Source organism: Molothrus aeneus, chromosome 9 (genome assembly GCF_037042795.1).
Source record: "Molothrus aeneus isolate 106 chromosome 9, BPBGC_Maene_1.0, whole genome shotgun sequence".
NCBI classification, from domain to species: domain Eukaryota; kingdom Metazoa; phylum Chordata; class Aves; order Passeriformes; family Icteridae; genus Molothrus; species Molothrus aeneus.
In genome coordinates, this window is record NC_089654.1 from 21949967 (window position 1) to 21974305 (window position 24339).

The 24339-nt window shown below is 41.5% G+C and overlaps 1 protein-coding gene across 1 annotated transcript in view; it reads right to left on the bottom strand.

The window, feature by feature from the left end:
• Positions 1 to 17833: 17833 nt before the first annotated feature.
• PTPRC (protein tyrosine phosphatase receptor type C) overlaps positions 17834 to 24339 on the bottom strand; it is a 57381-nt gene continuing 50875 nt past the window's right edge. Inside the window, exons 21-28 of the mRNA XM_066555737.1 lie at positions 23655 to 23804; positions 23089 to 23179; positions 22645 to 22778; positions 21669 to 21803; positions 21233 to 21355; positions 20621 to 20799; positions 19824 to 19959; positions 17834 to 19066 (exon numbers count right to left, since the gene is read on the bottom strand). Coding sequence (XP_066411834.1) covers positions 18794 to 19066; positions 19824 to 19959; positions 20621 to 20799; positions 21233 to 21355; positions 21669 to 21803; positions 22645 to 22778; positions 23089 to 23179; positions 23655 to 23804 — 1221 coding nt within the window. The 3' untranslated portion in view covers positions 17834 to 18793. The remainder of the gene's footprint in view (positions 19067 to 19823; positions 19960 to 20620; positions 20800 to 21232; positions 21356 to 21668; positions 21804 to 22644; positions 22779 to 23088; positions 23180 to 23654; positions 23805 to 24339) is intronic.

The following is a 24339-nucleotide window of genomic DNA, read 5'->3' on the forward strand; positions in this document are numbered from 1 at the left end:
TCCATAGACAGACTTTAACTTCACAAATTGGAATAAACTTGCTTCCCCCTCCCCCCCCACCACCCTCAATCCAAGGAACTGCCACTAACTAGTGTCAGGTGCAGCTCTGATGCAAAGTAATTGCACACTTATATTCTCTTTCTTTGTCCATGATGCAGAGGGAAGTGATAAAAAATTTTGATTTCAAGTAGAACTGGTAAGGAAAAAATAACAAAAACCAAAACCAAAAAGTCTTACTAGTACCAAGAAAAATTGCATGTATAATTGGATTGTCAAAAGTAAACACCTTCCAGAAAGAAAAATATGCCACTGGAGAGTTCTCCTCCTTAAAAAGCTTTAAATATTTTCACCTACTTTTATGAGCCCAGTTTGGCATAAAAATAGCTTACCTGAGCTCAGGATCTGTGACAGCACCAGAAAAATAAATCCTTGTGAGACAACCAGGGATATCAAGAGCACGTACAGGAGGTGAGGGCACATTCAAACTTCCCTCATGAATGCTTGTTAGGAATCACTTCAGCCTGCAATTTCCTTTGAAAAACCTTTCCCTAGTTTCCCTGTCCACATCCTTTAAAAGTCCAAGCCTCCTCTCTGTGTCAATTCCCCAAAATGCAAGCACAGTTAAGTGAAGAGCCTGGGGCAAGACAGCAGAGCCTGGGCTTACCCAGGGAGGTTCTCCCAAACAGAGAACCTTATCCGAGTATGAAGTCAGAACCTTTAAAACCTCAAACTCCAACTCTCTCCAAGAAGAAAAGGAACCTTTCCCTCCCTTGCTCCCACCACCCACGCAGATAATCCTGCAGCAGGGCAGAGCTTCGAGGGAAACTAACAGGAACGGCTTACCTGAGTGCTCCAGCTCTTCACCAGACACTGCCTGGACACCCTCCACAAAGAGTTTGCTGCTAGCTGGAAACTGGTCTGGAACAGCTCCTGCCGGAGCCTGAAGGTGGTGAGCGCCGATGCAGACCCTCAACTGCTCAGAGCCGCCCCTCAGTCCCCAGGTGTATCCCCTCAGGTCCCGGTGCCGCCCATCAGTCCCCAGGTGCATCCCATCAGTCCCCAGGTGCATCCCATCAGTCCCCAGGTGCATCCCATCAGTCCCTAGGTGCCGCCCCTCAGGTCCCAGGTGCATCCCATCAGGTCCCGGTGCCGCCCCTCAGGTCCCGGTGCATCCCATCAGGTCCCGGTGCCGCCCCTCAGGTCCCGGTGCATCCCATCAGGTCCTAGGTGCCACCCCTCAGGTCCCAGATATTCCCTCAGATCCCAGTGCCACTCCTCAGTTCCCCGGTGCAGTCCCTCAGATCCCAGTGCCACCCCTCAATTCCCAGTGCCACCCTTCAGGTCCCAGGTGCATTCCCTCAGTTCCCCGTGCCACCCCTCAATTGCCAGTGCCATCCCTCAGTTCCCAGGTGCATCCCCTCAGCTCCGCATGCCAGCCCTCAGCCCGGACAGCCTCACCCCAGGCCGTGCCACGTTGCACGCTCCTGCTGCAGCCCCTCCAGGCTCTTTGCACACTCCTGCTGAAGCCCCTCCAGACTTTCTGCATGGGCACAGGGCCCCAGGGTTACTCCCTGAGTAACAGAGGTGTTCCCAGTGGGTGCTGGTGAGGCTCTCCCAGGCATCACCCTCAGTGCCAGGCTCGTGGCAGGGCTGTGGATGAGGATCTGTGCCCTGAGATGCCTCCCCTGGCTGAAGCCATCGCGCAGCAGGGCCTTGATTGACCACAAAGATTTTTTTTTTATATCTTAAAGACAATTACAAAACCTAATGTTTCCTATACTGCAAACTGTTTAGCTGCCACATCCCTACTTGTGCTCTACCTGGTCTTGCCAGGAGCAGCTGGTCTCATAGTGGCCAGCTAATGGGAGCTAACCAGTAAGCTTTTTCAAAATGGGAGTTCACCTCTGATATTAAACAGCAAAAAGAAATTACATTGTGCAGTAATCTATGGGCATAGTGCAATCTTAGAAGTTTTCAGAGTATTTTCTGATTAGTGAAAATAATTTTATAATTTTGCCTCCTGAAAAACCACCTAGGGGGGTGGGTTTTTTGAGTGGTGTGATCAATCTTTTGAGTTACAGCAATTCTTAATTATGTCTGTAAAGAATCTGCATTGTCTAGCAGCTCTCTCCTACTGTGGCTTTAACAAATATCAATTCCAAATTTCTTGAGCACTGTAAAAATGTTTCTGCATCTAATACTCAGCATCTGTCTAGGAAACATATCAATCATATGATCACAAACAGCTGTTGCATTAGACTTTTAATCAGCCATGATTTTCAAAGGAGACAGAGAATGTTGGATGCAGTGATGGAAAGTCCTTGCAGAGAATGCCCTACTTGGGAACTAAAAATCCAGTCTCAGGGACTCAGAGCTTTAGTAAGTATTGTAAAAGCTCTTCCTGTATACAGACAGTAGAGTTCTCTGATAGAAATTGGAATAAAATACTATGACACAATGCATGTACAAGCTAAAGTGTAAAAGGTGCTCCAGGCAGGTATTTTGTTATTAAATGTAAAAGGTATGTATCACCAGCTTGCACAAATTGCAAAGAATAAAGTTTTTGCTCAGCATTCTGTTTTCTCTCAAGTTTCATAAATCTCATTAATGAGGGGTTCTGAAGCCCTGTTGGAGGTATGTTGTATCTCTTTGTTTAGAAATCATTGATGTCCAAAAATGGCCAAATTCTCCTCTCAGTAATGTTAGTGTAAATCTGCATTAGCTCTGCTGGATTCAGGAAGTATTATGGCATAGCTCCTGACTCATTCTCAATAGAATATGCCAGTATGAAATAATAATATGGCTAACTCTGTGTTATCCATCTGACACAGAACCACAAGACTGAAGAAAATAAAGGCTACATCTAGAACTGCTTTGGGGTTTTTGTTTGGGTGTTTTGTTTTTTTAATCCCAAACTCCTGGCATTCAACTACTATAAATAGCTTCATAAAGTACTAGAAAGAATATATAATGTAATCCCTTTAAAATACTTTTAAGTTCAGAGCCATAAGGCATTCTAAACACATCCACACTGGGAACATCAGGCATGGTGTTTGCTCCACAGGCATCCTGCATAAGCTTTCCTAGTCTTTGACATGATCCTGCCTCACCTCCCGACCCCTGCCTGACTTAGATGTTGTCTGCTGGTCCCTTTTTTTGCCCCAGAGCAGGGGCTGGGTGTCTGGGTGTCCTGGCATCCCTCTCCTGGACTGCCTGTGCCTGCACAGAGGTGAATGTTGCAAAGGCTGGTGCAGCTGCTTGGGAGCTGTTGTCTCTGAGTGAGGGAGAAATCCTGGAGCTAAGGTCCATGGGCAAGCACTCAGCAGACATCATGTCAATCAGCAAGTGATGCAAAATTCCTGGCAATAGTCAAGAGCTTCAACTTCTATCAAAGACCTGGATTTTTGCCTTTCTTCCTCATAGGCAGGTGAGGGCTTTCCTTCATTTTGGGCAGCCCAGGCTGCTTGAGGGAGCTCACAGCAGACATTTCTTTGCCTGCCTTTTGCCTCCTTCTCCAGCTGCTCATTCTTGCTGTGCCCAAAGCAGTTCAGGGTCAAAACACCCTGAACAGCATTTTTTTTTTTGACAAGAGCTTCTGTGAGATGGGCAGTGCAGACCCATCATAAAATTGTATCCTGCAGCAAAAAAAAAAAAGTTTATTCTGTCACACCATGATTTGTGGATCCATCTAAAAGAATAGCTATGGGATCATGAGGTTCTGCAAGCCTGACATTGAAACCAGAAACAGTCACCCATGACAAATATTATCTAGAAAGTATGCGAGAGGAAAGAGTGGGACCCAGAAGTCCTCTCCTGTCTATCTTCCTGAGACAACATTAGCAAATTCTTTTTAAGTGGTCAGAGACATATATGCAGTGGGTTGACTCTGTCTGAGCACCAGGTGCCCACCAGTGCCACTCAATCACTCTTCACAGCTGGGCAGGGCAGAGAAAATGTAATGAAAGTGTCCTGGGTTGAAATAGGACAGGGATCACACAGCAGTGAGCACTGTGACAGGCAGAACAGACTTGAACTGGAGAAATTAAATTCTTGGTAATCAAACTGGAGTAGGATAAGGAGAAATCTTAAAATGGCTTTCCCTCAGCCCTTCCTTATTCCCTTGACTCCTGATTTCTCTACCTCCTCCCTGCCAGCAGTGCAGGGTGATGGGGAACAGAGGCTGCTTTCAGTTCATCACACGTTGTCTTGAGACTCCTCACACTCCTCCCCTGTGCCAGCATGGGTCCTTTCCATGGGTGCAGTCCCTTGGGAACAGGCTGCTCCAGCATGGGCAAAACTCCTGTCAGCAAACCTGCTTCAGTGCAGCCTCCTCTCCCCATGGGGCCACTGGTCCTGCCAGGAGCCTGCTCCAGTGTGGGCTTTCTATGAGAGCACAGCCTCTTTTGGGCATCCACCCGCTCTGGTGTGGGCTCCTCCAGGGGCTGCAGGTGGATCTCTGCTCCCTGAGACCTCCTTGGGCTGCAGGGCACACCTGCCTCACTCTGGGCTACACCAGGGGCTGCAGGGGAATCTCTGCTCCCGTGCCTGGGGCACCTCCTGCCCCTCCTTCCTCACTGACCTCGGTGTCAGCAGAGCTGCTTCTCTCACATATTCTCACTCCTTTTTCCTCTCTCCATATGCAACTGCAGTGTTTCCCTCCCATTTCCAAATATATTATCCCAGAGGCACTACCACTGTTGCTGATGGGCTTGGCCTCAGCCAGCAGCAGATCCATCTTGGAGGTGGCTGGCATTGGCTCCAGAGAAGCTTCCAGCACCTTCTCATGTAATATACCCCCAAAACACTGCCCCACGCTCCCCCTACCAACCAATGCAACACAGTGGATTGTAATTGAATTTCTGATGCTGTGTTTCCCCAGGAAAAAAACACCGATATAGGTGCTATAGATTCCTTCATATTGCCAGCAATCATGTGAAAGAGAGATGGAAAACTCATGGGAATTAATGTTCCTGTGTCCTTCAGAGATTTTTCCTAAATAAGGTGCATTTCCAAACAGTTTCTTGACACAGTGTTAATTAACACTATAAATCAGATACATAAAGTCAATGAAAACATAAATTAATAAAACCTGTATAATTGCATAAGTGTGGAGTTCAGAATGATTGTTTAAAAAAAAGCAATAACAAAAAAGCCCACCAGCATTTGTTCAAGCCTGATTACCATGGAGCTGACATTACCTGATCTCCTTGGCTGACAGAGTTCTGCTACCAGCACCAGTGATTGACAGAGTGCTTTCTAGAAAAACCACTTTGTGCATTTCAGATGTGGTCTGGAGACTTCCATTTTCAAAGTCTGTGTTGCACCATTTTCACCTGCCCTGATGCCCTGCTTTGTGAACAGGTCAGGTCTTTATAATTACCATGAAAACACTTCTTTAAGGTACCAGAAAATGTTTTTCACTATTCAGTATCATGAAGCAGTCTCAGATCTTTGGATGCCATAAGTACAGCTAGGAGTGGTGCTGTTTGTTGAAAAGTAGCCAAACTAAGTGTCACTTCAAGCTTTTCATGATAAATATTGCCAATTATAAGCCAATTGGTAAAATAAACATCCTTGAACCCTGTCTCCATGTTTAACATCAAACATTTTACCTTTTCTCTTCCACCCTTACAAAAAGTTCAGCAAGGTGAAAGGACTGAATGTCCTTTACTAGCAAGATACCTAAAAGTTATTAAAAATACACAAATAGCTGTTTTCCTTCATGTCATGTGCTTAAATATTCTACCACTGCAGATCATTGGCCACTAACTATAAGAAGAGATTAGTGAAGTTGAAGACCTTTAAATTCTTTAAAGTCATGCTTAATTCCCATTTCTGCTCCTCAAAGCAGCCCTTCTGAAATAGAAAAGTAGTTTTCTCAAGCATCAGTCACATTCAGGAAATAAAATCCTGTCAAGTCTTTGATTCCTTTGCAGTACAAAAACAGGTCCATAAATTAAAAGAAATGTAGCACTCGGAAAATAAAAATGGTAAGACAGCATGTGTATTTTTTTTCCCAGGGAAATTATAATTATTCTAAAACATATCAAAAGAAAAGCAAAGAAAGGACAATAGGAATTGCCATAACAAACCAGATCCAAGATCTGGTGTCAAAGACAAATGCTTGACACGGAAAACTAAAAGTTCTGCAGTAGGATAGTGTGAGGTGGTCTTTCCACTCTCATAATTCCTGGTTCTTTTTCTTAAATCAAATCACTTGATTTGGACCCCATCATGCCATTTATGTGTTCCCTGCCAATGGCCATTACTCTGCATGTGTATCCTGAATGTTCTTCACTTCTACCTGCAGTTACCACTTCCAGCTAAGCCTCCATATTCAGCAAGAAATTAGAAGTGCTTTTATAGCTGTTAGTACTCTATACTAATAGTCATCTTGGAAATTTGTTACACCTGGGTTGCCAACACTGTGAAACACATGTCTCTGACAGCCTCTTAATTTAGGCGTGTTCTCAAGAGAAGCATGTTCCAACAGATCTTTCCCTCTCCACGGTTACTGCCTGCCCACATTAATGATATGAATCAGCACTCCTGTTAACATGTCCCCCCATTAGTGCTGCTTCTCATAAAAATGTTTGGGTTGTTCTTTTTCTGGGTTGTTCTTTTTTTTTTTTTCCCTTTAGGTAACACTGAATTTTTACAGCACATTTTTGCACAGAAAACTGCAGACAGCATCTGCTCCTTTCTGAGCTACCTAAATCTTACCTTGTATTTCTCCAGGGATTCATAGTTGAGATCTTCAGTCTTGGATTTTTATTCCATTAACTGAATTGAAACAGACATGTAAATTTAATGGATAGCTCTGAAAGCCCTAATTCCTATTCTGTACCCACTCTGCCAAACTACAGCAGCATCTGGCCCTGAGCACTTTGTAATGCAGCAGCAGCAGCTGTGTGTGGTATATAGCTATACAGAAATCTCACCTGTGAACACAGACTTTGTTGTAGGATCAAGCCGTAACTGTACAGTGTGAAGGATGCAGTCAGGGATTAGCCTGCCAGAGCAGTGCCTCTCTCCTGATCCCATCAGTTATAGGTATTTATGTGTATATAAAATACTTTCTCGTACTCACATTTTTGTCCTGCTTCCTCTTTGATTGTCACAAAAACAAGCCCACATAACAGTGTGGGGTTTTTTTCTGAAGTGCTTGCTTGTTCCCCAGTTACTGAAGATAACTTCACAGTCTTTCAATGTTCTTTATCTTAACACCCCTAGTTCAAAGTATTATATTCCTCACTTTCCAAATAGCCCTTTTCCCAGTGACTTGCCCAGAATCACAGCAAAGACAAGGGCAGAGGAAGGAGCTGAGTCCTCCACCAGTGTTCCCTGGGGAGCAGATAACTCTCCAGGTCAGCCCTTGCTCATAGCTGGGGTTACTGTGCCTGGCAATAACAGCTCATATATACAAGAACCCCATTAGATGAAAGGCTCACGTTACCTGGAAAGGTCTTAACATCAGATTAGGTTCCCAAATTCCTTTCTCCTGGAAGCTAATGAATGTGTCTCTATATCCTTAACTATTACTCCACAGTGTAGATTTCAGGAATAAAATATAGGCATACTTTTTGCCAAATATTCATTTAAAGGGTTCTACTAAGTAAAATTGAATTATGATAGATTAGTGAGTGTATGGATTAATCTTGGAGATCTCTGATACTTTAATGCATATCTATATGTTCCTACTTCTGCTTCCATTCTTAATAGATGAGCTTGCATATGAGATGGGAAAAGGAACTGCTTTATTACAACTTAACCTTTTTTGTTGAATTCACAGGGAATGGTTTTTCAAGCAGGATACTCAGACTCTTCCCTCTCTTGAATCTTCACCGAAAAGGAAAAGCATAGGAGCAAACCTGTTTTAGATACAGCCTTCTGCATATGTCATTGAGACAACTGATCTAATAAACAGTGTGATCTGGCACCATTTAAGTCTGTACAATTTTCTCAGCACTGACAGCACTTCCGTATTGCTCCAAATAAACTGGCTCAGGTACCAGGCTCTATAGCTGCTCTGTCTGTGCAGTCTGCTCAGGCAAAATCTGTCCTGCCTCTCAGCCAGGCTAATTAATTCTGATGAGACTGCTGGAATAGCATTGGTGCACTGCATCTGATTGCTGAGCTCCAAGTGCACTGGCTCGGCATTGGCTGGGGAGCCCCTGTGCTGTGCTCCACTGCAGGACTGTCAGAGGCTGCATCTCACATTTCACATACAACGTACTCAGACTCTTAACAGCATTCAAGATTTTGGCATTTTTGCTCTAGCTAGATGGGAAATAAAAAGAAACTGCAGATCTGCGGGTGACTCATCACTTCCCCTTTCCTCTGAAAGAGTTAACACCAGGTACATCCAGGAGGCCACGAAGGGTTTGGCTCCAACACTGCGTTCTCCTCATCCATGCCAACAAAGATTAAATAAATATTTATTTATGTAAAGTATTTGCTTTAGTAGTACATTCTTGATATTTTTTAAATTTGGGGGTAAATGTTACTGAAGTTTTGTGCTTATAAAAATGGGAGATTAATCCTGGCCAGAACAAGCCTTGGTGCAAGTGGACCCTGTGTAAGCTCCCACACGTCTCTGTCAACGTGCCTCAGCCAGGAGCAGCAGCGAAACGTGGCTACTGTCCCAGTGCTCAACCTCTCCCGAGGGGAGAAAGCCAAATCTGCTGAAAAGCTCACTGGTTCGCTTGATTGCAAATAGGTTTCAAGCCCACCAGAACAGCACATTTAATTACACTTGCCTGGTTTTGACACTGTAACAGGTACTTGTGTGTCCTCCAACTATGCTCATGTAATTGTCACTCTCCAAAAATAAACCATGAGGCACCAGAAGTTGTATCTCTGATGGTGGAGTTTGGGATTTTTTTTAATTACGTGTTAATTTTTAGTCTACTGGTCTCAATCCTGATGCAGCAGAAGCCACTCCTAAGAGCAAATTCAAGTTGCTTCTTGCTTTGATCTTCCGCAGGCACAAAAAATAATCCCTAGGAACAAATAATGCAGAGGAAGAGAGCGCTGAAAAAAGAGACAAGTATATTACTCCAAAAAGCAGCATAAGCAGGTCAATAGGAATTTCCCACTGGCTGTTCAAATTGCATGCCTGTTTGCCAGGTAACCAAGGCTAACCACATTGAGTTTCCCCCACTGTGTACTGCTGGCAAGCAATCTTATCACTGAACCAAATTAGCAGGAAAGCATATTCTTAGATTGCCATTGGCCAAAGACCAATTTAACAGCGGGCTCCAGGTAAAACTTGAAACAGATTATTATTTTTACTTTTTTTTCCCTTAAAGAAGCAGAACATGAATGTTAACAGAGTCCACTACAAGTGTACCCAGATCTGTTCTCCACTTACAGGGCAGCAGAATCCAAGAACTGAATTGTTTCAAAACAAGTAGTGTGCCAAATGCACATTTTTATGTGGATGACCTGTTTTCCCCTTAGTTTTGGGGAGAAGAAAGAGCTTATTAAAGAAGGGAAACTTTCAGCATAGAGGCAGTATTTGTGAGTATCATTTTCTCTGGTACTGAGAAAAATATGTTGAATATAATCTATTCATACTTGCTTCTCTTATTCAAATCCCAACTTACTGCACAGCAAAATCGTTGGAAATGATCCCACTAATTTCAGTTGATATAGGACAGAGTCTTGGCTCAGAAGAATGCTGTGATCATATTGACATCACTGGACACCTCTAAGCAATATTGCAAAAGCAGTTTGCCCATGGAACTGCTTTCCCCATGCTCATGATGTGCTTTATGGAGCAAAAACTCACACTGGGAAAACGCAGAGAAGGCTATAACTCAGGGAATTGCTTACGCATTATCCTGTTGGGTCAAAAATTTTGTTTTTCAAGAGAATGTGAAATGCATTGGGTTTAAAAGCTCTCACTTATATAACAGTTGCCAAAGGGCAGCCTATTCATTAGCCAAGATATAAAAGTAAAAAGGCTGCTCCAAGGCCTTGAGGCAGCACAGTTTCTTGAGCTGTGCTTCATAACAGCTGCCCTCCAAAGTCTGGTTAACGTCATCTAAAATGCTCTTTAACAGAGGACTAGGATGACACACTTACTGTCACAGCATCCCCTCTTCGGACAGAAAGAAACATCTCTTTCCAGAGCTCTCCTTTCCAGTGCTGAACTCTGACATACTGGGTTTGTCCTTTACCTCAAAGTATTCACAGCAGGAAAATTTGCTCTTTTCTTCTTTAATATAACCTTCTGCTCTCCTTGGTCCTTGATAAACAATGGATGCTCAGATATTTATTGTAGCATGCACTGCTGGCCCTGCACAGTTCAGCCCTCTATGAAGAGGCTGCTTTGATCTTTTGAGGATCAGGGGCAGCCTTACAGAATATTTATGCTGGAGTTTTACAGGACAGCAAGTAGGGAGCCAGTTTGAGAGAGCAAAGGGAGAGAATGTGTTCCTTCCTATCAGATGATTTTATTAATTTGCTATGAAAATAATTAGTGCACACTGCATTTTTCCCTTAAATGCTGCTATAAAATTATGTAATTGGCTAAAAAAAGAGAACTCTTCCTCTCTAAATCTGTTGTGTCTTTCCAATCTAGAAGTCCAGCAGAATAGCTGGACACCTGCATTTATTTCTTGCATACAGCCTGCTACCCTGCCGCGGAGACATATCCTGTTCTCATTCCTGGGCTGGGTAATCCAGGCTACCTTCTAACTGGCCTTTACATGTGATCTCAGCTTGTGAACCACTTCAGAGGAGCCATCAGCACACAGTTGTAGCTGTTCAGAGCAGTTACCATCACATGGTCACTCGGTTGTGTTTGTGATGTCTCTCAGCCAAGAGTGTCAGGTTGCAGGGGAAAGTACTGGCTGGGATGTCTACTGTAGATCAAGGTCTTGCCAAGGAAACCTGAATAAACCTTATAAAAATATTCTCTCCTTCCTATTTATCTTAGATTTCTGAAGTTTTAGCTACTTAATTTATCAAACTTGATTTATTTAAGTATTTACCTTGGATGCTGTTATACTTGATGGTTTTGAGCAAAGAAATAACTGATTCATAATGACACTTGGATGCAAAAACTTGCAGCAGGAATTAAACCAAACAAACTCCTGATTTATTTATATTTTTAGCTACTAGCAAAAGCTTAAATAGAGTGCTAGATGCAATTTTTTAAAAAATGCAAGGCAGAAAAGAGCTAAAGCAAAACAAAAAATCTACAAAGAGACAGAAGACCATACCGACCTGCTACATCAAACACTCTGGAGGAGAAAAGGGAGAAGAGATTGAACTGGCTGCTAATGGCATTCATCTGATGCCTCCAGAGCATTTCTTTGTGAGCGTGGGGCCACCTCAGTTCAAGCTGCCTTTCTCCTTCTCCCACAGTGCCTCCTGCCAGGAGCATCCTGCCATGCAGCTGGCACCACTGCTGGCCTCAGGACGGCTCTGCTTCCATTTGAGGGAGCTGCTCACTAGGAGGAGGTGCCTACAGGAAGGCCGTGGAATGTATGCACCAAAAATGACATTTACAAGTACAAACAACCTTGTAAATGAGTCCTGATGTCCTCAAAACCAATCTACATTCATGGTGCTCAGCTGCTGACAAGCAGTTTGATTTTCAGAGCAATTGCCATGACAGCAGAAAAGACTTTTCCTGTATGAACAGGGCTGAGACCACGATTTCACACATGTTGTCAGTTCATAGCTTGCCTCTCAACTCTGTATTAGACTAGAACAGCAGCCTAGGCTTCAAGGACTTTAAAACTCAAACCAGATTAAGACCAAAATTTCCTGTAGCCCAGACTTAACCACCTACTTGTAGTGTAGCCTGTCCTGAGTTGTGATGTTGTCTGGGTACATACATCTGTTGGGACAAGGAAACTTTTTCTCCCTGTCTGGGTATAATGAGGAAAAAAGGACAAGTAAATCATATCCCCACTCTCCCATTTGTCAAAACCAAAAAGGGGGAAACAGCTGTCTTGGAAAACAGCAGCATTTATAAAGCACTTTATATAGCTTTGTGCTTCAACAAAAGACCAGAAAATGAGATGAGGTGCTTTTTAATGCATTTCTGTGCAACAGTGTACCATTCATGACTTTAGAATTTTGAATCAGGAATTCAAAATTAGCAAGCCTGAAGCCAAAACCCCATCAGAAAGCTGTTCCTGCATGATGGAAATGCAGAGAACAAGATATCTACTTTGTGGCTATTTCTTTCCTATCTTGTATGAAACAAACTCAGAATAAAACCTCAGCTGACCAGATAATAGAGAGGCAGAAGATGCAGATGTAGCTCTGTGTGGAAATGGGCCTTGAATGAAAATATGACGAGCATCATATCTGTAAGGCAATAAATTCAGCTGACTTACTTCTTTCTCACCTCTACCTGCACAGGTAATCCCAAACTAATTTTTTTTCTCAATAAAATTTGGAGTTAAGTCCAAATATTAAGCTGGTACCTGTGGCATTGATTTTACAGGAATCAGTAGTTTTTCTGTCATCTACACCTAAAATATCAAGACCTAAAATATCTGCACTCTTCAGAAGCAGTAAAGCAGGGCCCATGGAATTGTGCACTGTGCCACAACTGAGGCTGGCCACTGTCCCAGCCCTGCTCTGCTCACCCTGCTCAAGCACAGCGAGACTGTGTCCATGTGGGGCTGGTCCTCTCCTGCTTGGCCTCGAGCTGGGCTCTGCTTCCCTGGCAGACAGCTCTTGCTGCTCCCTGGCACCCAGGATGGGGGGAAAGGTACAGGGAGCATGGGGACAGGGCTGGGCTGGGAGATGGAAACAGAAGGCTGCTGTGGAAAACAGAGAGTTCTTCAAGTCAGTGAAATGATGGAGCTTCCAAATCAGAAGAAAACCTAGAAAGATGATAAAATTATTCAGGTGGGAAGAGATCACAATTCAGTAACTGAGAAAAAGCTACAGAAGGAAGAGTCATAGTCTTCAACAAATTGGACTGTGAAGATGAGAGCAGAGCTGTCTGCGAGGGGGCTGTGAGCCTTGTCTGCCCTGCACTGTCACAGAAAGAGTCTTTCCACTGCAAGTGGAGACCAGCAAGTTCCACTTGATAGTGGAAATGCCTTGCTCTCTTTGAAACAAGACATAACTCTTTATGGAATAATTTACTAATGCCATTTAAGAAATTGAATTCCTGTTCTGTGAGAATTTTATTTATGCTAAATCAATATATGAAGTCAGAATTTCATTTTATTGCTGAATAGAAATTATATTAAGAAAGCAGCCTAGAAAAAGGAACCAATGATACTGAACTGCTTTAGTTTTGAAGGGGTATCAGTGACATAATGATGTATTAAAAATAATATATTTAAGTATTTCAGAAAATAGCAGGAGTAAAAGGAACTATAGTGCTAAACATAGAACAAGATATTGTTATTCTCAAAATGGCATATTAACATTACAAAAATAGGATTAAAATTATTCTTTATTCTTCAAGAAAAAATATTCAAAATTGACATTCCTTACCAAATGTCCGCATTTGGCAAGAGCACTGTCCTCCAGTGGTAACTTTCTGTTGTCATTTTTTTACCATTTTTCACTGCAGTTGAAGAACATGCACACTGACTTCTATTGCAATATCAGGAGAGCTAACAAATATGTATTTGGTAGCCTCTGATGCCAGTGCTGATTTAGTCTGTGACAACAGGAGTGCTCTGTAGCCATGCAGTCTCCTGCACCTCACCTTTAATTTACTTTGCAAATTCATCTCTGAAAACCAGCTTATAAAGAGCACCAGCTGCACTGCCCCACAAAAAAAAGTTAGTACAGGATCACCATATCATCCCTGTTTCTCCAATTTTACTTCCTTCAAGCCAAGCAGCTGCCAAATCAGCAGCTCATGGATTTCTGGCTGGGGATGGAATCTCACGCTTGAGGCAACGAGCGATGCACGCGCACACACGCACACACACGCACACCCTCTGTGTCTGAACTGGAGCTTGGTCCTGGGGAGACAAGCTCTGCAGTGCTGCATAAACAAATGCCATCTTCATTACCTCAAATGGCTCCATGTTACTGAAATGGAGCAAGCTGGATGCACTGCAGGAGGCTCAGAAGTGAGCAGAAGGCGTTTGAAGAGTTTCAGCACAGCCTGCCGGGAAGCTCTGAAAATACACAAGGGTCGCCCCAAGGACTCTGTGGAGCACTGACATGTGCAAGCTCTGACTCCCAGCTGACTGCCAGACAAGGTCAGGCTATCGGGGAGGTCATCTCCAAAAGAAAAAATTTGAATCTGAGTGCTGAAACTGATCCAAAATAAACTTCCTTTTATTTTTCCCTCTGTGTGTCAGACAGTCACACTTATGGCTATGTCAGTACTGCCTTCCAGGGCACTACACAGATGTGGGATTGAAGAGACACCCAGCTGTAAATAGATCTATGCCTATTCCTCTGAAAAAGATTTATTATCTTAATTTTAGAAAGTTTAGCAACATTATGCATTGCTGATGCTGGCAATTCTGAGTCTGAGGACATAACTATTCAAAGCTAAAAATATTCAAAGTTATATTTTACTATAATTTGTAGTAAGTATCCTTTCTAAATAATTTTTCATCACTATAAAGAAGATCTTTGAGCATCAACTTGCACATTACTTTTGGAATCATGTTCCTTCCTTTTACATTGAAAAAACAGATTGACTTAGACTTTTGTATAAAATATTCTCTGTTGCCATACATTCCAAATAATTGGATTATATTTATCCAAAGACTTGAGGTTTTTCTGAAGCAGAGCTGATGTACATAGAAATGTTCTGTATTCTGTAACTGAAACTCCCTTTTCTTCTGTTGTAGTTCTCCCTAGTCCAAAATCAGCACGATGGTCCTTGGCAAACAGTTGCTTCACATATGGAAAAATAGCTGTGGTACAGCTGTGTAGAGCCCTCAGGGAATTTCTGATTTTCTTTTAGAGGCAATCTGTAGAATGTACCATGCCAGAAAAAACCCTGCGCCTTTACAAAAGTAAGATTCCTTGTCAAAGAGATAAGCATTGGTGCTGGAGAGTTTTTCTGAGGAATGTTAAACATACAACTTCCTGCTTAATGAAATACCTGTCTGGAGGCACCACTCACTTTACTTTCTTTGCTATCTCACACAAGCAAACAGCTCACGTTGGCAGGATTTTTCTTCCCTTTGTAACTCTTAGCTTTAGCACTTTCTGTGGCTCAGACCCACTGCCCAGCACAGTTTGTGCCTCTCACACCAGGTTATTCCACCCAGCTCTCCTGGCCTGCAGCAAAGCGCAGATGCACTGCCTGCCTCACTCCCCCAGCAGCCCTCCTGCACAGGGGGTGTCCTCGGGGTAACCCAGAGCACAGGGCTGGGACAGGTGGGGACCCTCCAGCCCTGCCCTGACCCTCGGCTCCTGCTGTGGCCACCAGCTCTGCCCAGCCCTGCAGAGGGCTGCAAGGGGCAGAACGCCCTCCCTTTCCCAGTGGGAGTGAGCTCAGTTCCACCAGAGTGTGTACTGTGGCAGCACCAGCCAGCTTGAAGTGGAGAGAGCGGGTTTGTGGACACTGTGTGCACGAGTGTGGGGGAAAGGAGCAGGCACAAACATTCCCTCAGGAGCACAAATCCAGCACTGGCAGGTGGGCTGTGGGAGAGCAGCAGGGTTTCTGCCATCTCCCAGAACCCCGACTGGCAGGGCTCTGTGTGCTGGCCCTGTTTTGTGTTGCATCATAATGTACAGCCTCTGAAAAGGTCTTAATGTAACTGTCTTGTTCATTACAGAGCACGGGAAACAGGAAAAATCTAAACAAAAGTGCACACTCACACTCCACTCCTCATTGCAGTTACCTGAGAGCAGAATCTTGTGTAGACTCTGAGGTCCTTCTTCTCCCCCGTCTTCCCACACTGGATTCCACTAACACAGCACTGCAATTTTTACATACCCACCTTTATGTCAGCATTTACCCAGAAAATCGTGGGAGAAATTTAGTCCCTCTGGTCACATAAGCACTTGATTACTTCTATTTGTTGCTCAAAGTCCTCTCTCAGCTCATCTGTTGCTTAGTTGTTTTTATCCTGGACTTCAATTTTAAACCATTCTCCAAGAGGGCTTTGCTCAGCTTGAGGCAGTGGTTAGCAAGTTTTCTGTGGTTTAGCTGTATTCATGAGATAAACATTTTTCATCTTACTTTGAGACTGTTTCTCAACATTCAGGCTATGCAAAGCCAGTGTGCTACACTATTTTTCTTGCCCTGACAGAGCCAAAGCAGTTCCTAGCAAAGCTCTCTAGCTCAGGGTTTGTGTCTCACCTGTAAAATCTTTTACCATGTTCCTGGGGAATGTGAGTTTATCCTACAAGTGAATCAGCCAAGTGACTGTGCAGCATCCAGCATAAGGACCACCTACTGCAAGCTCTGTGTCACTCCCTCATGGATGTTCAGGAAACAAAGGACAATACAGAAGGCAAAAAACCATCCCTGGCACACACATAGAGAGTTCCTGCAAGCAATCAGAACTTCTAAACTGTGTTAAGACAGGCTCCTTCAATCATTGAACTGGGATTTAATGAGGTTTAATTCTACAATATGTTCTTTAATTTGAAAATAATTAAAAGCCAAGAGCTCAGTTTACCTCCTTGTGACTGTAAGGAACTTTACTGCAAAAGTGGTTCACACTAGGCACATGAGGGCAGTTTCAGTGTAAAGCTCCATTTCTCTAATAATGAAGACATGCATGAAGGAAAATTTAAGGATTTATCTTTCCAAGTACATATACAAATCAAGAGTTAATTTGGCATTCTTCTCTTTTAAAAAATACCAGCAAAAGGACATTGATATAATTCTAGAAAATAGTTAAACAAACCATAATCACACAAGGTTTTTACAGCCTAGGTGCTGCAGGAGCTAAAAACATAGGAATCTTTTTTCAAGGAATTGAAGTACATGATTGCCCTCAGATTTAAAACAAGAAACATTTGGTGCAATTTTTGATTTGGGAAACACTTTCAGTTATTTTTAAAAGTGTGACTAGTCTCTGCCTTCACAGCTTTACATTAGATAGCAGCACTCACTTAGTTTTTCTATGTGAAAGAGTGGTTTTACAGTTCCCAAATCTTAAACAAAGGAAAACAAATTATTGCTCTCTGACATGCAATGAACACCAGTAAACTAATTTGCACCCAAGGGTCTTTATACTGTTGATCTTCAAGGTATGGTAAATTTACAGTTTTATTTTAGTTCCTCTAAAACTAGCCAACAGATTTTGGGCCTACAATATCTTTTAGATCATCTTCCCATGTAGACCCTAGAGCTTTCCCTCCACACATGACCCCTTCAGCTTTGTTAGTTTATCACCTAACACAACTCCTTGCTGAAAAGGGAGTTCGGCTGACAGCCAAGGGGAATCCCCCTGCTCTGTGTCTGCTTGCTGCCACTTTCTGAAGCAAGACTGCCAGCAAGCACTTGGCTGAGCTGATAATTGTGAATGATATATTTGATCTAGGCTAACAGCACAATTAAATCAGGGCTTTAACCAAGTGTGACTGTACATGTTGTTTAGACAGCTCTCTAAGTGATTTCAATTATGTTTTGTAATGAGAAATTAGGAATGAGCAGTGATAAACTTGGAGCAATGAATCTGTTGCGCGACTGTCTCTTTGATGGCTTCAAGCAAAATAAAATGAAGCCTCTTTCCTCTGTTCTGAGAAAGTCATGGCATTTACCTGGGTACACACACAGTTTTAGAAGAATTAAATTATGTATTTCCCTACTGACATTTGTAAATTTTATCCATGTATGGGACAGCACAAGATTTTATACATTTAGAAGTAAATTATCAGTTCGCACAGTACTAAAAAGCAAAATAATTTTCATCTTGTCAACTATTAATTATCTTTTTTATTTGTTCTAAAAACAGTTAGCTAAAATCCAGCAAGAAATAGTAAAAATATCAAAATTGTAACATACAAAACATCATTATGAAAAAAAAATATCCTGTACCAATTAAAATCTACAAGTAAAATTATCAAAGTATTTTCCAATTCTGAAAAGAGGTTGGAGGCATTCATGGAATAGTCCTTTAAATAAATGTAAGCATAAGAAATAGATATGAAAGCACTCGGTATTTTAAGCTCTAAGAGTAAACAGAATGTGTTTTCCACCAGGACCATTTCAATGATCAAATGCCAATCTCCAAACTCCTATAGGAGTATCAGATTAACATATGTGGAGCAATAAGGACACCTTGAGGACACTTAGAAAAATGCAAAAATTTCAATTCTGCATTGATACGGGAGGACTTACACATCCTTAGTAAGTCGGAATTCCTTGGAATTGCCACATGATGTAAATTATAAACTCTTAAAACTGTTTGGCAAACTCCCACAAGTCCCAAGAGTATTATTAATGCTCTCATTAGTCCTGAAATACTAGAATATATGCTTACCTATAGGTTCACTTACTTGCTAGTAGTTTTGAGGATAGACCTGTTCTTGCAACTTAATAATCTTGTTCTGAGTTGCTTTTCTCCTTGTTACAGAAATAAAAAATTTTGCTTTGCACTCCTCAGCATAGTATTAAACTGTACATGTTTTTAAAAGGAAAAGTAAAAAACAGTGAAGTTTTCTGAAGAATTATTAAATGCAAATCTACACAAAAATTAAAATTCCACAGTTCTTTGTCACTCTCTACAAGTTTCAAGTATTCCTTTAAATTTGTACCTTTCAAAAACCAAAAATAACTAAAATAAAAAAAATGGGAAGAAGAAGAAATCTTATATTTCCCATTTTGCTTAAGATTTTTTTGCAGGCAAAAAAGCACTTTTTTTTTAGTCTAGCTCTAAGTTAAAACTGCAGTTGTGGGGCCATTTGTAGAGCTTTCTGTTCCCTTAGTGCTATCTGCAGACTTAGAACCATCACATATTTCAGGTGGCTCAATTTCCTCTGGCCGTGGTGGGGCAAGATCAGCTGTGATCAAATCAGTTTCCTGATCTGATTTTCCTACTTCACTGCAAAATTCAACTTTATCTTCCTGCTGGCTGTTCTTCTTTATTTGTCCATTCTGTGCAGGGTAGGTACTGGCAATGGTGTCATACAGAAATTGGTATTGTTCCTTAAAAATAAAGAGAAGAAGGTAGTGTTAATGGAATGCTTTGAGTCCAAGAATTAATCCTTTCTTTCTTTTTTCTCTTACATTTTAGAAATGTAGCATGCAGTTGGACAAGCAAGACTGCATATGAAGCACTTCCACAGTTTCTGGCATAGAGAGTGTTGCTCCTATGGTTTATTCTGACTTCATGTGTACATAACATCTCTGAAACTGTCTGCATCAGATATTCCAAGCTGTCACTCAGTGCCCTTTTGGTTCATAAAGTACCAAAAATATGTTTTTTAGAGTACCTAAGTTGCAAACAACATGCATTATACTGAGTCAGGAAGGCCATGTAATAACCTGCCCATATTGATGACACGCAGGTCTGGTTTGTGGTAACTGCACAGTGTGTGCCACGGTTCCTCTGGAGTGACTAAACAAAACAGTCAGTGGCTGCCAGCCTGCACATGGAGTTCATCTCCCAGCTGCAGAAAGGACACTGCATGTACATCATGAACCACCTGCAGGAACAGCAATTTATGCCATTTGTAATTTGATACTGTACACCCTTTGCAAAGGCAGTACAGAACTGCAGCTCTGCATATCTCAGACTCCTTCATTCCTATCAGCAAGCACCGCTGCCCAAATGGTGGAGTGTGAATGTTCTGATTAGAATCAGTGCTCCCTATACAGAAATTATGCCCAAGGTTATGGGGACATTAGTGATCATGGTAAGTAATGTCCTTTTTTTTTCTATTAATTCATAAGATTTACTTACAAAGGTGGAGACCATTCCCAGCCTGGTGCGACGAAGTGATTTTACTACTTGGAAAACATCTACTACTTCTTCTGTTTCTGCACTTTCCAAAAGGGTCATTAAAGCACAGAATACACCAGTCTGCTGTGATCCATCACTAGAAGATGATGCAAAATACACATGAAAATCTACAAAGTAAAATCAGAAGTCTTCTGACTAAATGTTGGATATATTTTTAAAACTTTCTACTGAATTATATTTCTAAAGTATTTTTTACTGGACTGAAATTGTCACAATTAAGTATACGTGTAGGATTCACACAGAACATAGTTTATCCCCGAAGTACCATTTAAGGGAAGAGGGAAATTCAAAATTTGAGACTTACAGTCCCAACTACTGTTAGCAGGATTATCTTCTGGTTTAGATGGGATGCAAGGCTATTCCTGGAAATGGTCCTAGAAAAGTGCACTTCCATCCTGGAGTGAGAGATGATCCTAAAAACTCTACTGGATATTCACTAGTACGTCCTGCAAGTGCACTCTGACTTAGCATTTCCCCACAAAATAGGTGCACCAGCCAAGAGGAGCTGCTCATAGCACCTGCTGTGTGCCCACACTTGCCCAAGAAAAGTGTGCTTTCTTTTCATCACTACAATCCAAAAGGCCAAGCTTGAGCAATTCAAGGAATCTTCTTGGGAGAGTTGAGTCTCCAGACACATGGAAAGGCTTGTGAGAAAAGGTAGGCATCCCAAAATGATAGTTGCTCTGTATACCCAGAACTTAGAGCTAGGTGAACGTGTGTGCTGAATTCAGACCCACCAGCAGTGGACAAGCAGTGGGACACTGCGGGCTCTCCTGTTGTCCTCAGTGACTGGTCTGGCTGGAAGTTTTTGTTTAATGTTGAGAATCATGCTGACTAAATCTTTGGGGGTTTCTGGAACATCACAGCCACTCCATTGATGGTACTGATACTGATACACCTTCTGAGTTTCTTTTGTCTGCAAAACAGCAGCGGAGATGTGGTTAATGTTCAGGATAAAATACAGATTCACACAGTACCTCTGTTGCTGTGGATTAACAAAGGAAGAATTATATTCCTGAGGAACTGCAGGGTGATAGTTCTGCCGCATGAATATGAGGTAGGTAGACATCCAAGCTTTGTTCAAAGTACAAAAGACAGCTGATCTCCTGAGACTCCCCTACCACCATCTCAGCAACTCGCTAAATAGAAAACTTGAGATAATTTATAGCATTTCTCATGATTGACTGTTGGTCTGGAAAAGAAAAATATTTCCATTTCTTAGAGCAGGAGCTCCTAGAACTGCAGAGGGAACTGTTTCTTTTCTTTCTTGAGGCTAAGTTTATAAATTTAGTTTTAAATTTAAAAACTCCTTGAAAACAGTGTTTCGGAATTTGCAAAGAAACTTTCACCTTCAGATGTGCAACATCAAATGCACGTATGGTATAGCTAGGACCAGAGTTGACATCTGCCATTTGAACTTCTAAGCCACCATAAGTTTTCTTTCCTTCTCCCCAGTACTGTGCACAGAGTTCCTAAAATGGATAAAAGTACAAGTCAGTGATTAGCACTTAAATCCTTTTTTACTTTGCCTTCCACATGCACTTAGAGACTGCACTGACTTTAAAGGAGTTCCATGGTATTTTAAAATATAGCATCGTACACTTTTCCCTGAAAAATTCATTAGAAAGTAAATTAAGTAGGTAAATGATAGGGCAAAATATATTGGAAATGCAAATTCCTCACTCTATGGAAAACATTTGAGCAAGGGAACAAGAGAATACAGTGCAGTGTTTTGTTTGCATGTAGAGGATATTCAGTGTGTCAGTGTGCAGACAATGCCCCCACCTGATCTCCCTCCTTCAGCTCTGTCAGCATAACAATGACTTTGACTTTTCTATGGAACACCATTTGCCAGAAGTCAGAGATAGTTTCCTGCAGTGGTCCCTGTGTTGCAATCATGGCTTTTGGACCCCAGTAACCCTATAAAAGAAATAATTTTTTTCTTCAATTCATTTGAAATATGATTGTCAAACAATACAACTCGTCATTTAAGGAATACACTGTGAAATAAATTAATGCTGTCTGTTTATAAGGAGAACATGCCTTTCACAGTAGGAATCGGTCTTACAGGAATCCTACTACCCAAATGACACTTACCTCAGTCCTCCTAAGAATATCACTCCAGACTGACAACAAGATACATTGATGCTGCAGTGGCTGAGATCTCACCCTGTCATTTTTTGAAGAGCATATTTTTAAGGGGTAAAACATTCTGTTTTACACAGCCATTTGATTTTACCACTAAGAAATTGTGTTTACACCATACAAAGTTGGTACACCAGTCAATTCACACTGAGGTTCCTAAAAATAAAGATACATTTACCCTGAATAGGTATCTTAACTGTGCAGCATTTCAAAGGATTCAGATAAATGGAACTTAGCTAGTAATTCCATTAAAATCAGTTACTTCATTTACGACCAATAATTGTTCTTCTTTGGATCTATAATGATACCAAAAAATTGTTTGCTCCAATTTTCACTGCTAGGGTTTGGTCTATGTGAATAACTATAGTCACATTTCATTAAAAGGGACAATATTAACCTGGTTCCACCTGCAGACAGATGCCTACTAATGGAAATATATGTTATCATGAGGCCAGCTGAAGGCTAATGGTTTTAAACATAGATGGATTTGCCAATCAGCCATCAGTTCCATCTCCCTTATTCACCTAAATTCTTTTCTATTGTGATGCCAACAAGAGAATAAGAGTTTGTGCTGAAAGCTTGTGAAATGCCTAGAGTGGATCCTCTCAATACATACAGTTATGAAGGAAGCATTGATGTATTTGCTGGATTCCTCACAGTCGCTGTCCTCATCCGAGGACTCATCTGAATCATGCTCAGCCTCCTTACTGCAATCTTCTTCGTGCCTGATGGGCACTCGGTTAAAGTCATCTGTGTGAGACAAAGTGTCACCGTCACAGCACACCCCCTGGGTATGGCATTTCTGGGGGCCAGGGAATAGGGAAGGCCAGTCCTTTCACAATAAACTGCAGAACCAAGGCCACCTTGTTTGAAATAAACACTCACAATAATTCACATTGGTAAAAACTCATCTCTTCTTTTTTAATCACTATAAGAAGTTTAGAATTTCACAGTGTTCAGAAAACTAATCAAATACTACTCTATATGGTAATTTGCTCATTTTTTCAAAATTTTTCTCATAAGAGAAAATCGATAAAATAAGGCAATGGAAAATACTTACAAGGAATTATGTTGGAATTCCTATTTTTGCTTTTATTTTCATCCCGATTCCCAATGTTCTGTGTCCGCCACCCCTTATAGGAAGGCAATCGCTGAAGAAAGAGGATATTCGATATTATGCTTGATTAAAATGGTACTTGAGATCATTGTCTCCCCTCAGGACTCTCACATCCAGTCTTCATCTCGCAGTGCCTCTCTCCTTACTTTCAGTTACATCTGAACTACCATTACTTTAAATGGTAGTTCAGATGTAACTCTGGTAACATCTGAACTACCATTTAAAAATGCCTGCTTCATAATGTACAATGGCACAGGAAATCATGAACACAGACACAAGTAATCATTCTGTGAGCTGCATCCTTCTTAAAAATATTAACACCAAAGCAGAAATAAAACTTCATTAGCATGCAGCTTTTTTTTCATTAAAGAAACTTTCTGTGCTGGAGAAATAAAATGGCACCTAAATGATCTATTACCTGTGGTATCTCTCTAGCTCATGACTATTGTGCAAGATCATTTTTAACATAAGTGGGAAGGAGGGGCAACTGGAATGCAAAGCTTATTTACCTGGAACTCTGCCTCCAGCAGAGAAGGGTCACTCGGGTGGTCTTTTCTTTTCAGATTGTTAAGGGAGGAATGCAGTTCTGAGAGACTAATCTCTGTTTCTCCATACTGATTGTATTCCACCAGTGCTTGATGAATAAGGATGTACTGTGACTGGTGTTTCCCATTTGAAGAGTTTACACATGAAGTTATTAAAGAGTAAAAAAAAAAAATCATATCACTTTTTAAAATCATTATTAAAAGCTATTACTCCTGTGATAATATCATAAGTGTTATTAAATTAAGCATTAACATTAAACAGATATCAAATTCAAGTGTTAAAACTTTAAAATGCTGAAATAAGTTAAAACATGCAATGCATCAGTCCATAACTTTTGTTGTACTCAACTCATATGAAAATTGCACTTGGGCAGATGTATTTTAGAATTTTTAAAATCCAGTTTGACTCTGTAAGCTCAGTTTTGCATTTATGAATTGTATGCCAAAAAGCTATTCTCCTTGGTTTCCTCATCTAAAGTCTGAACTTAAAAAGTTGAAGTTCCTAAAATTGAAAAATTATGAAGATTTTTTCCCTCTTAATACTTTTCAGAGCTGTATTTTCTATGAACAGCGTCAACTGAACTGATCAATGCACTTGTGAGAAATACTGCTGAAGCCCCAGACCAGGAGAGTGATGACAAGAGTTTCA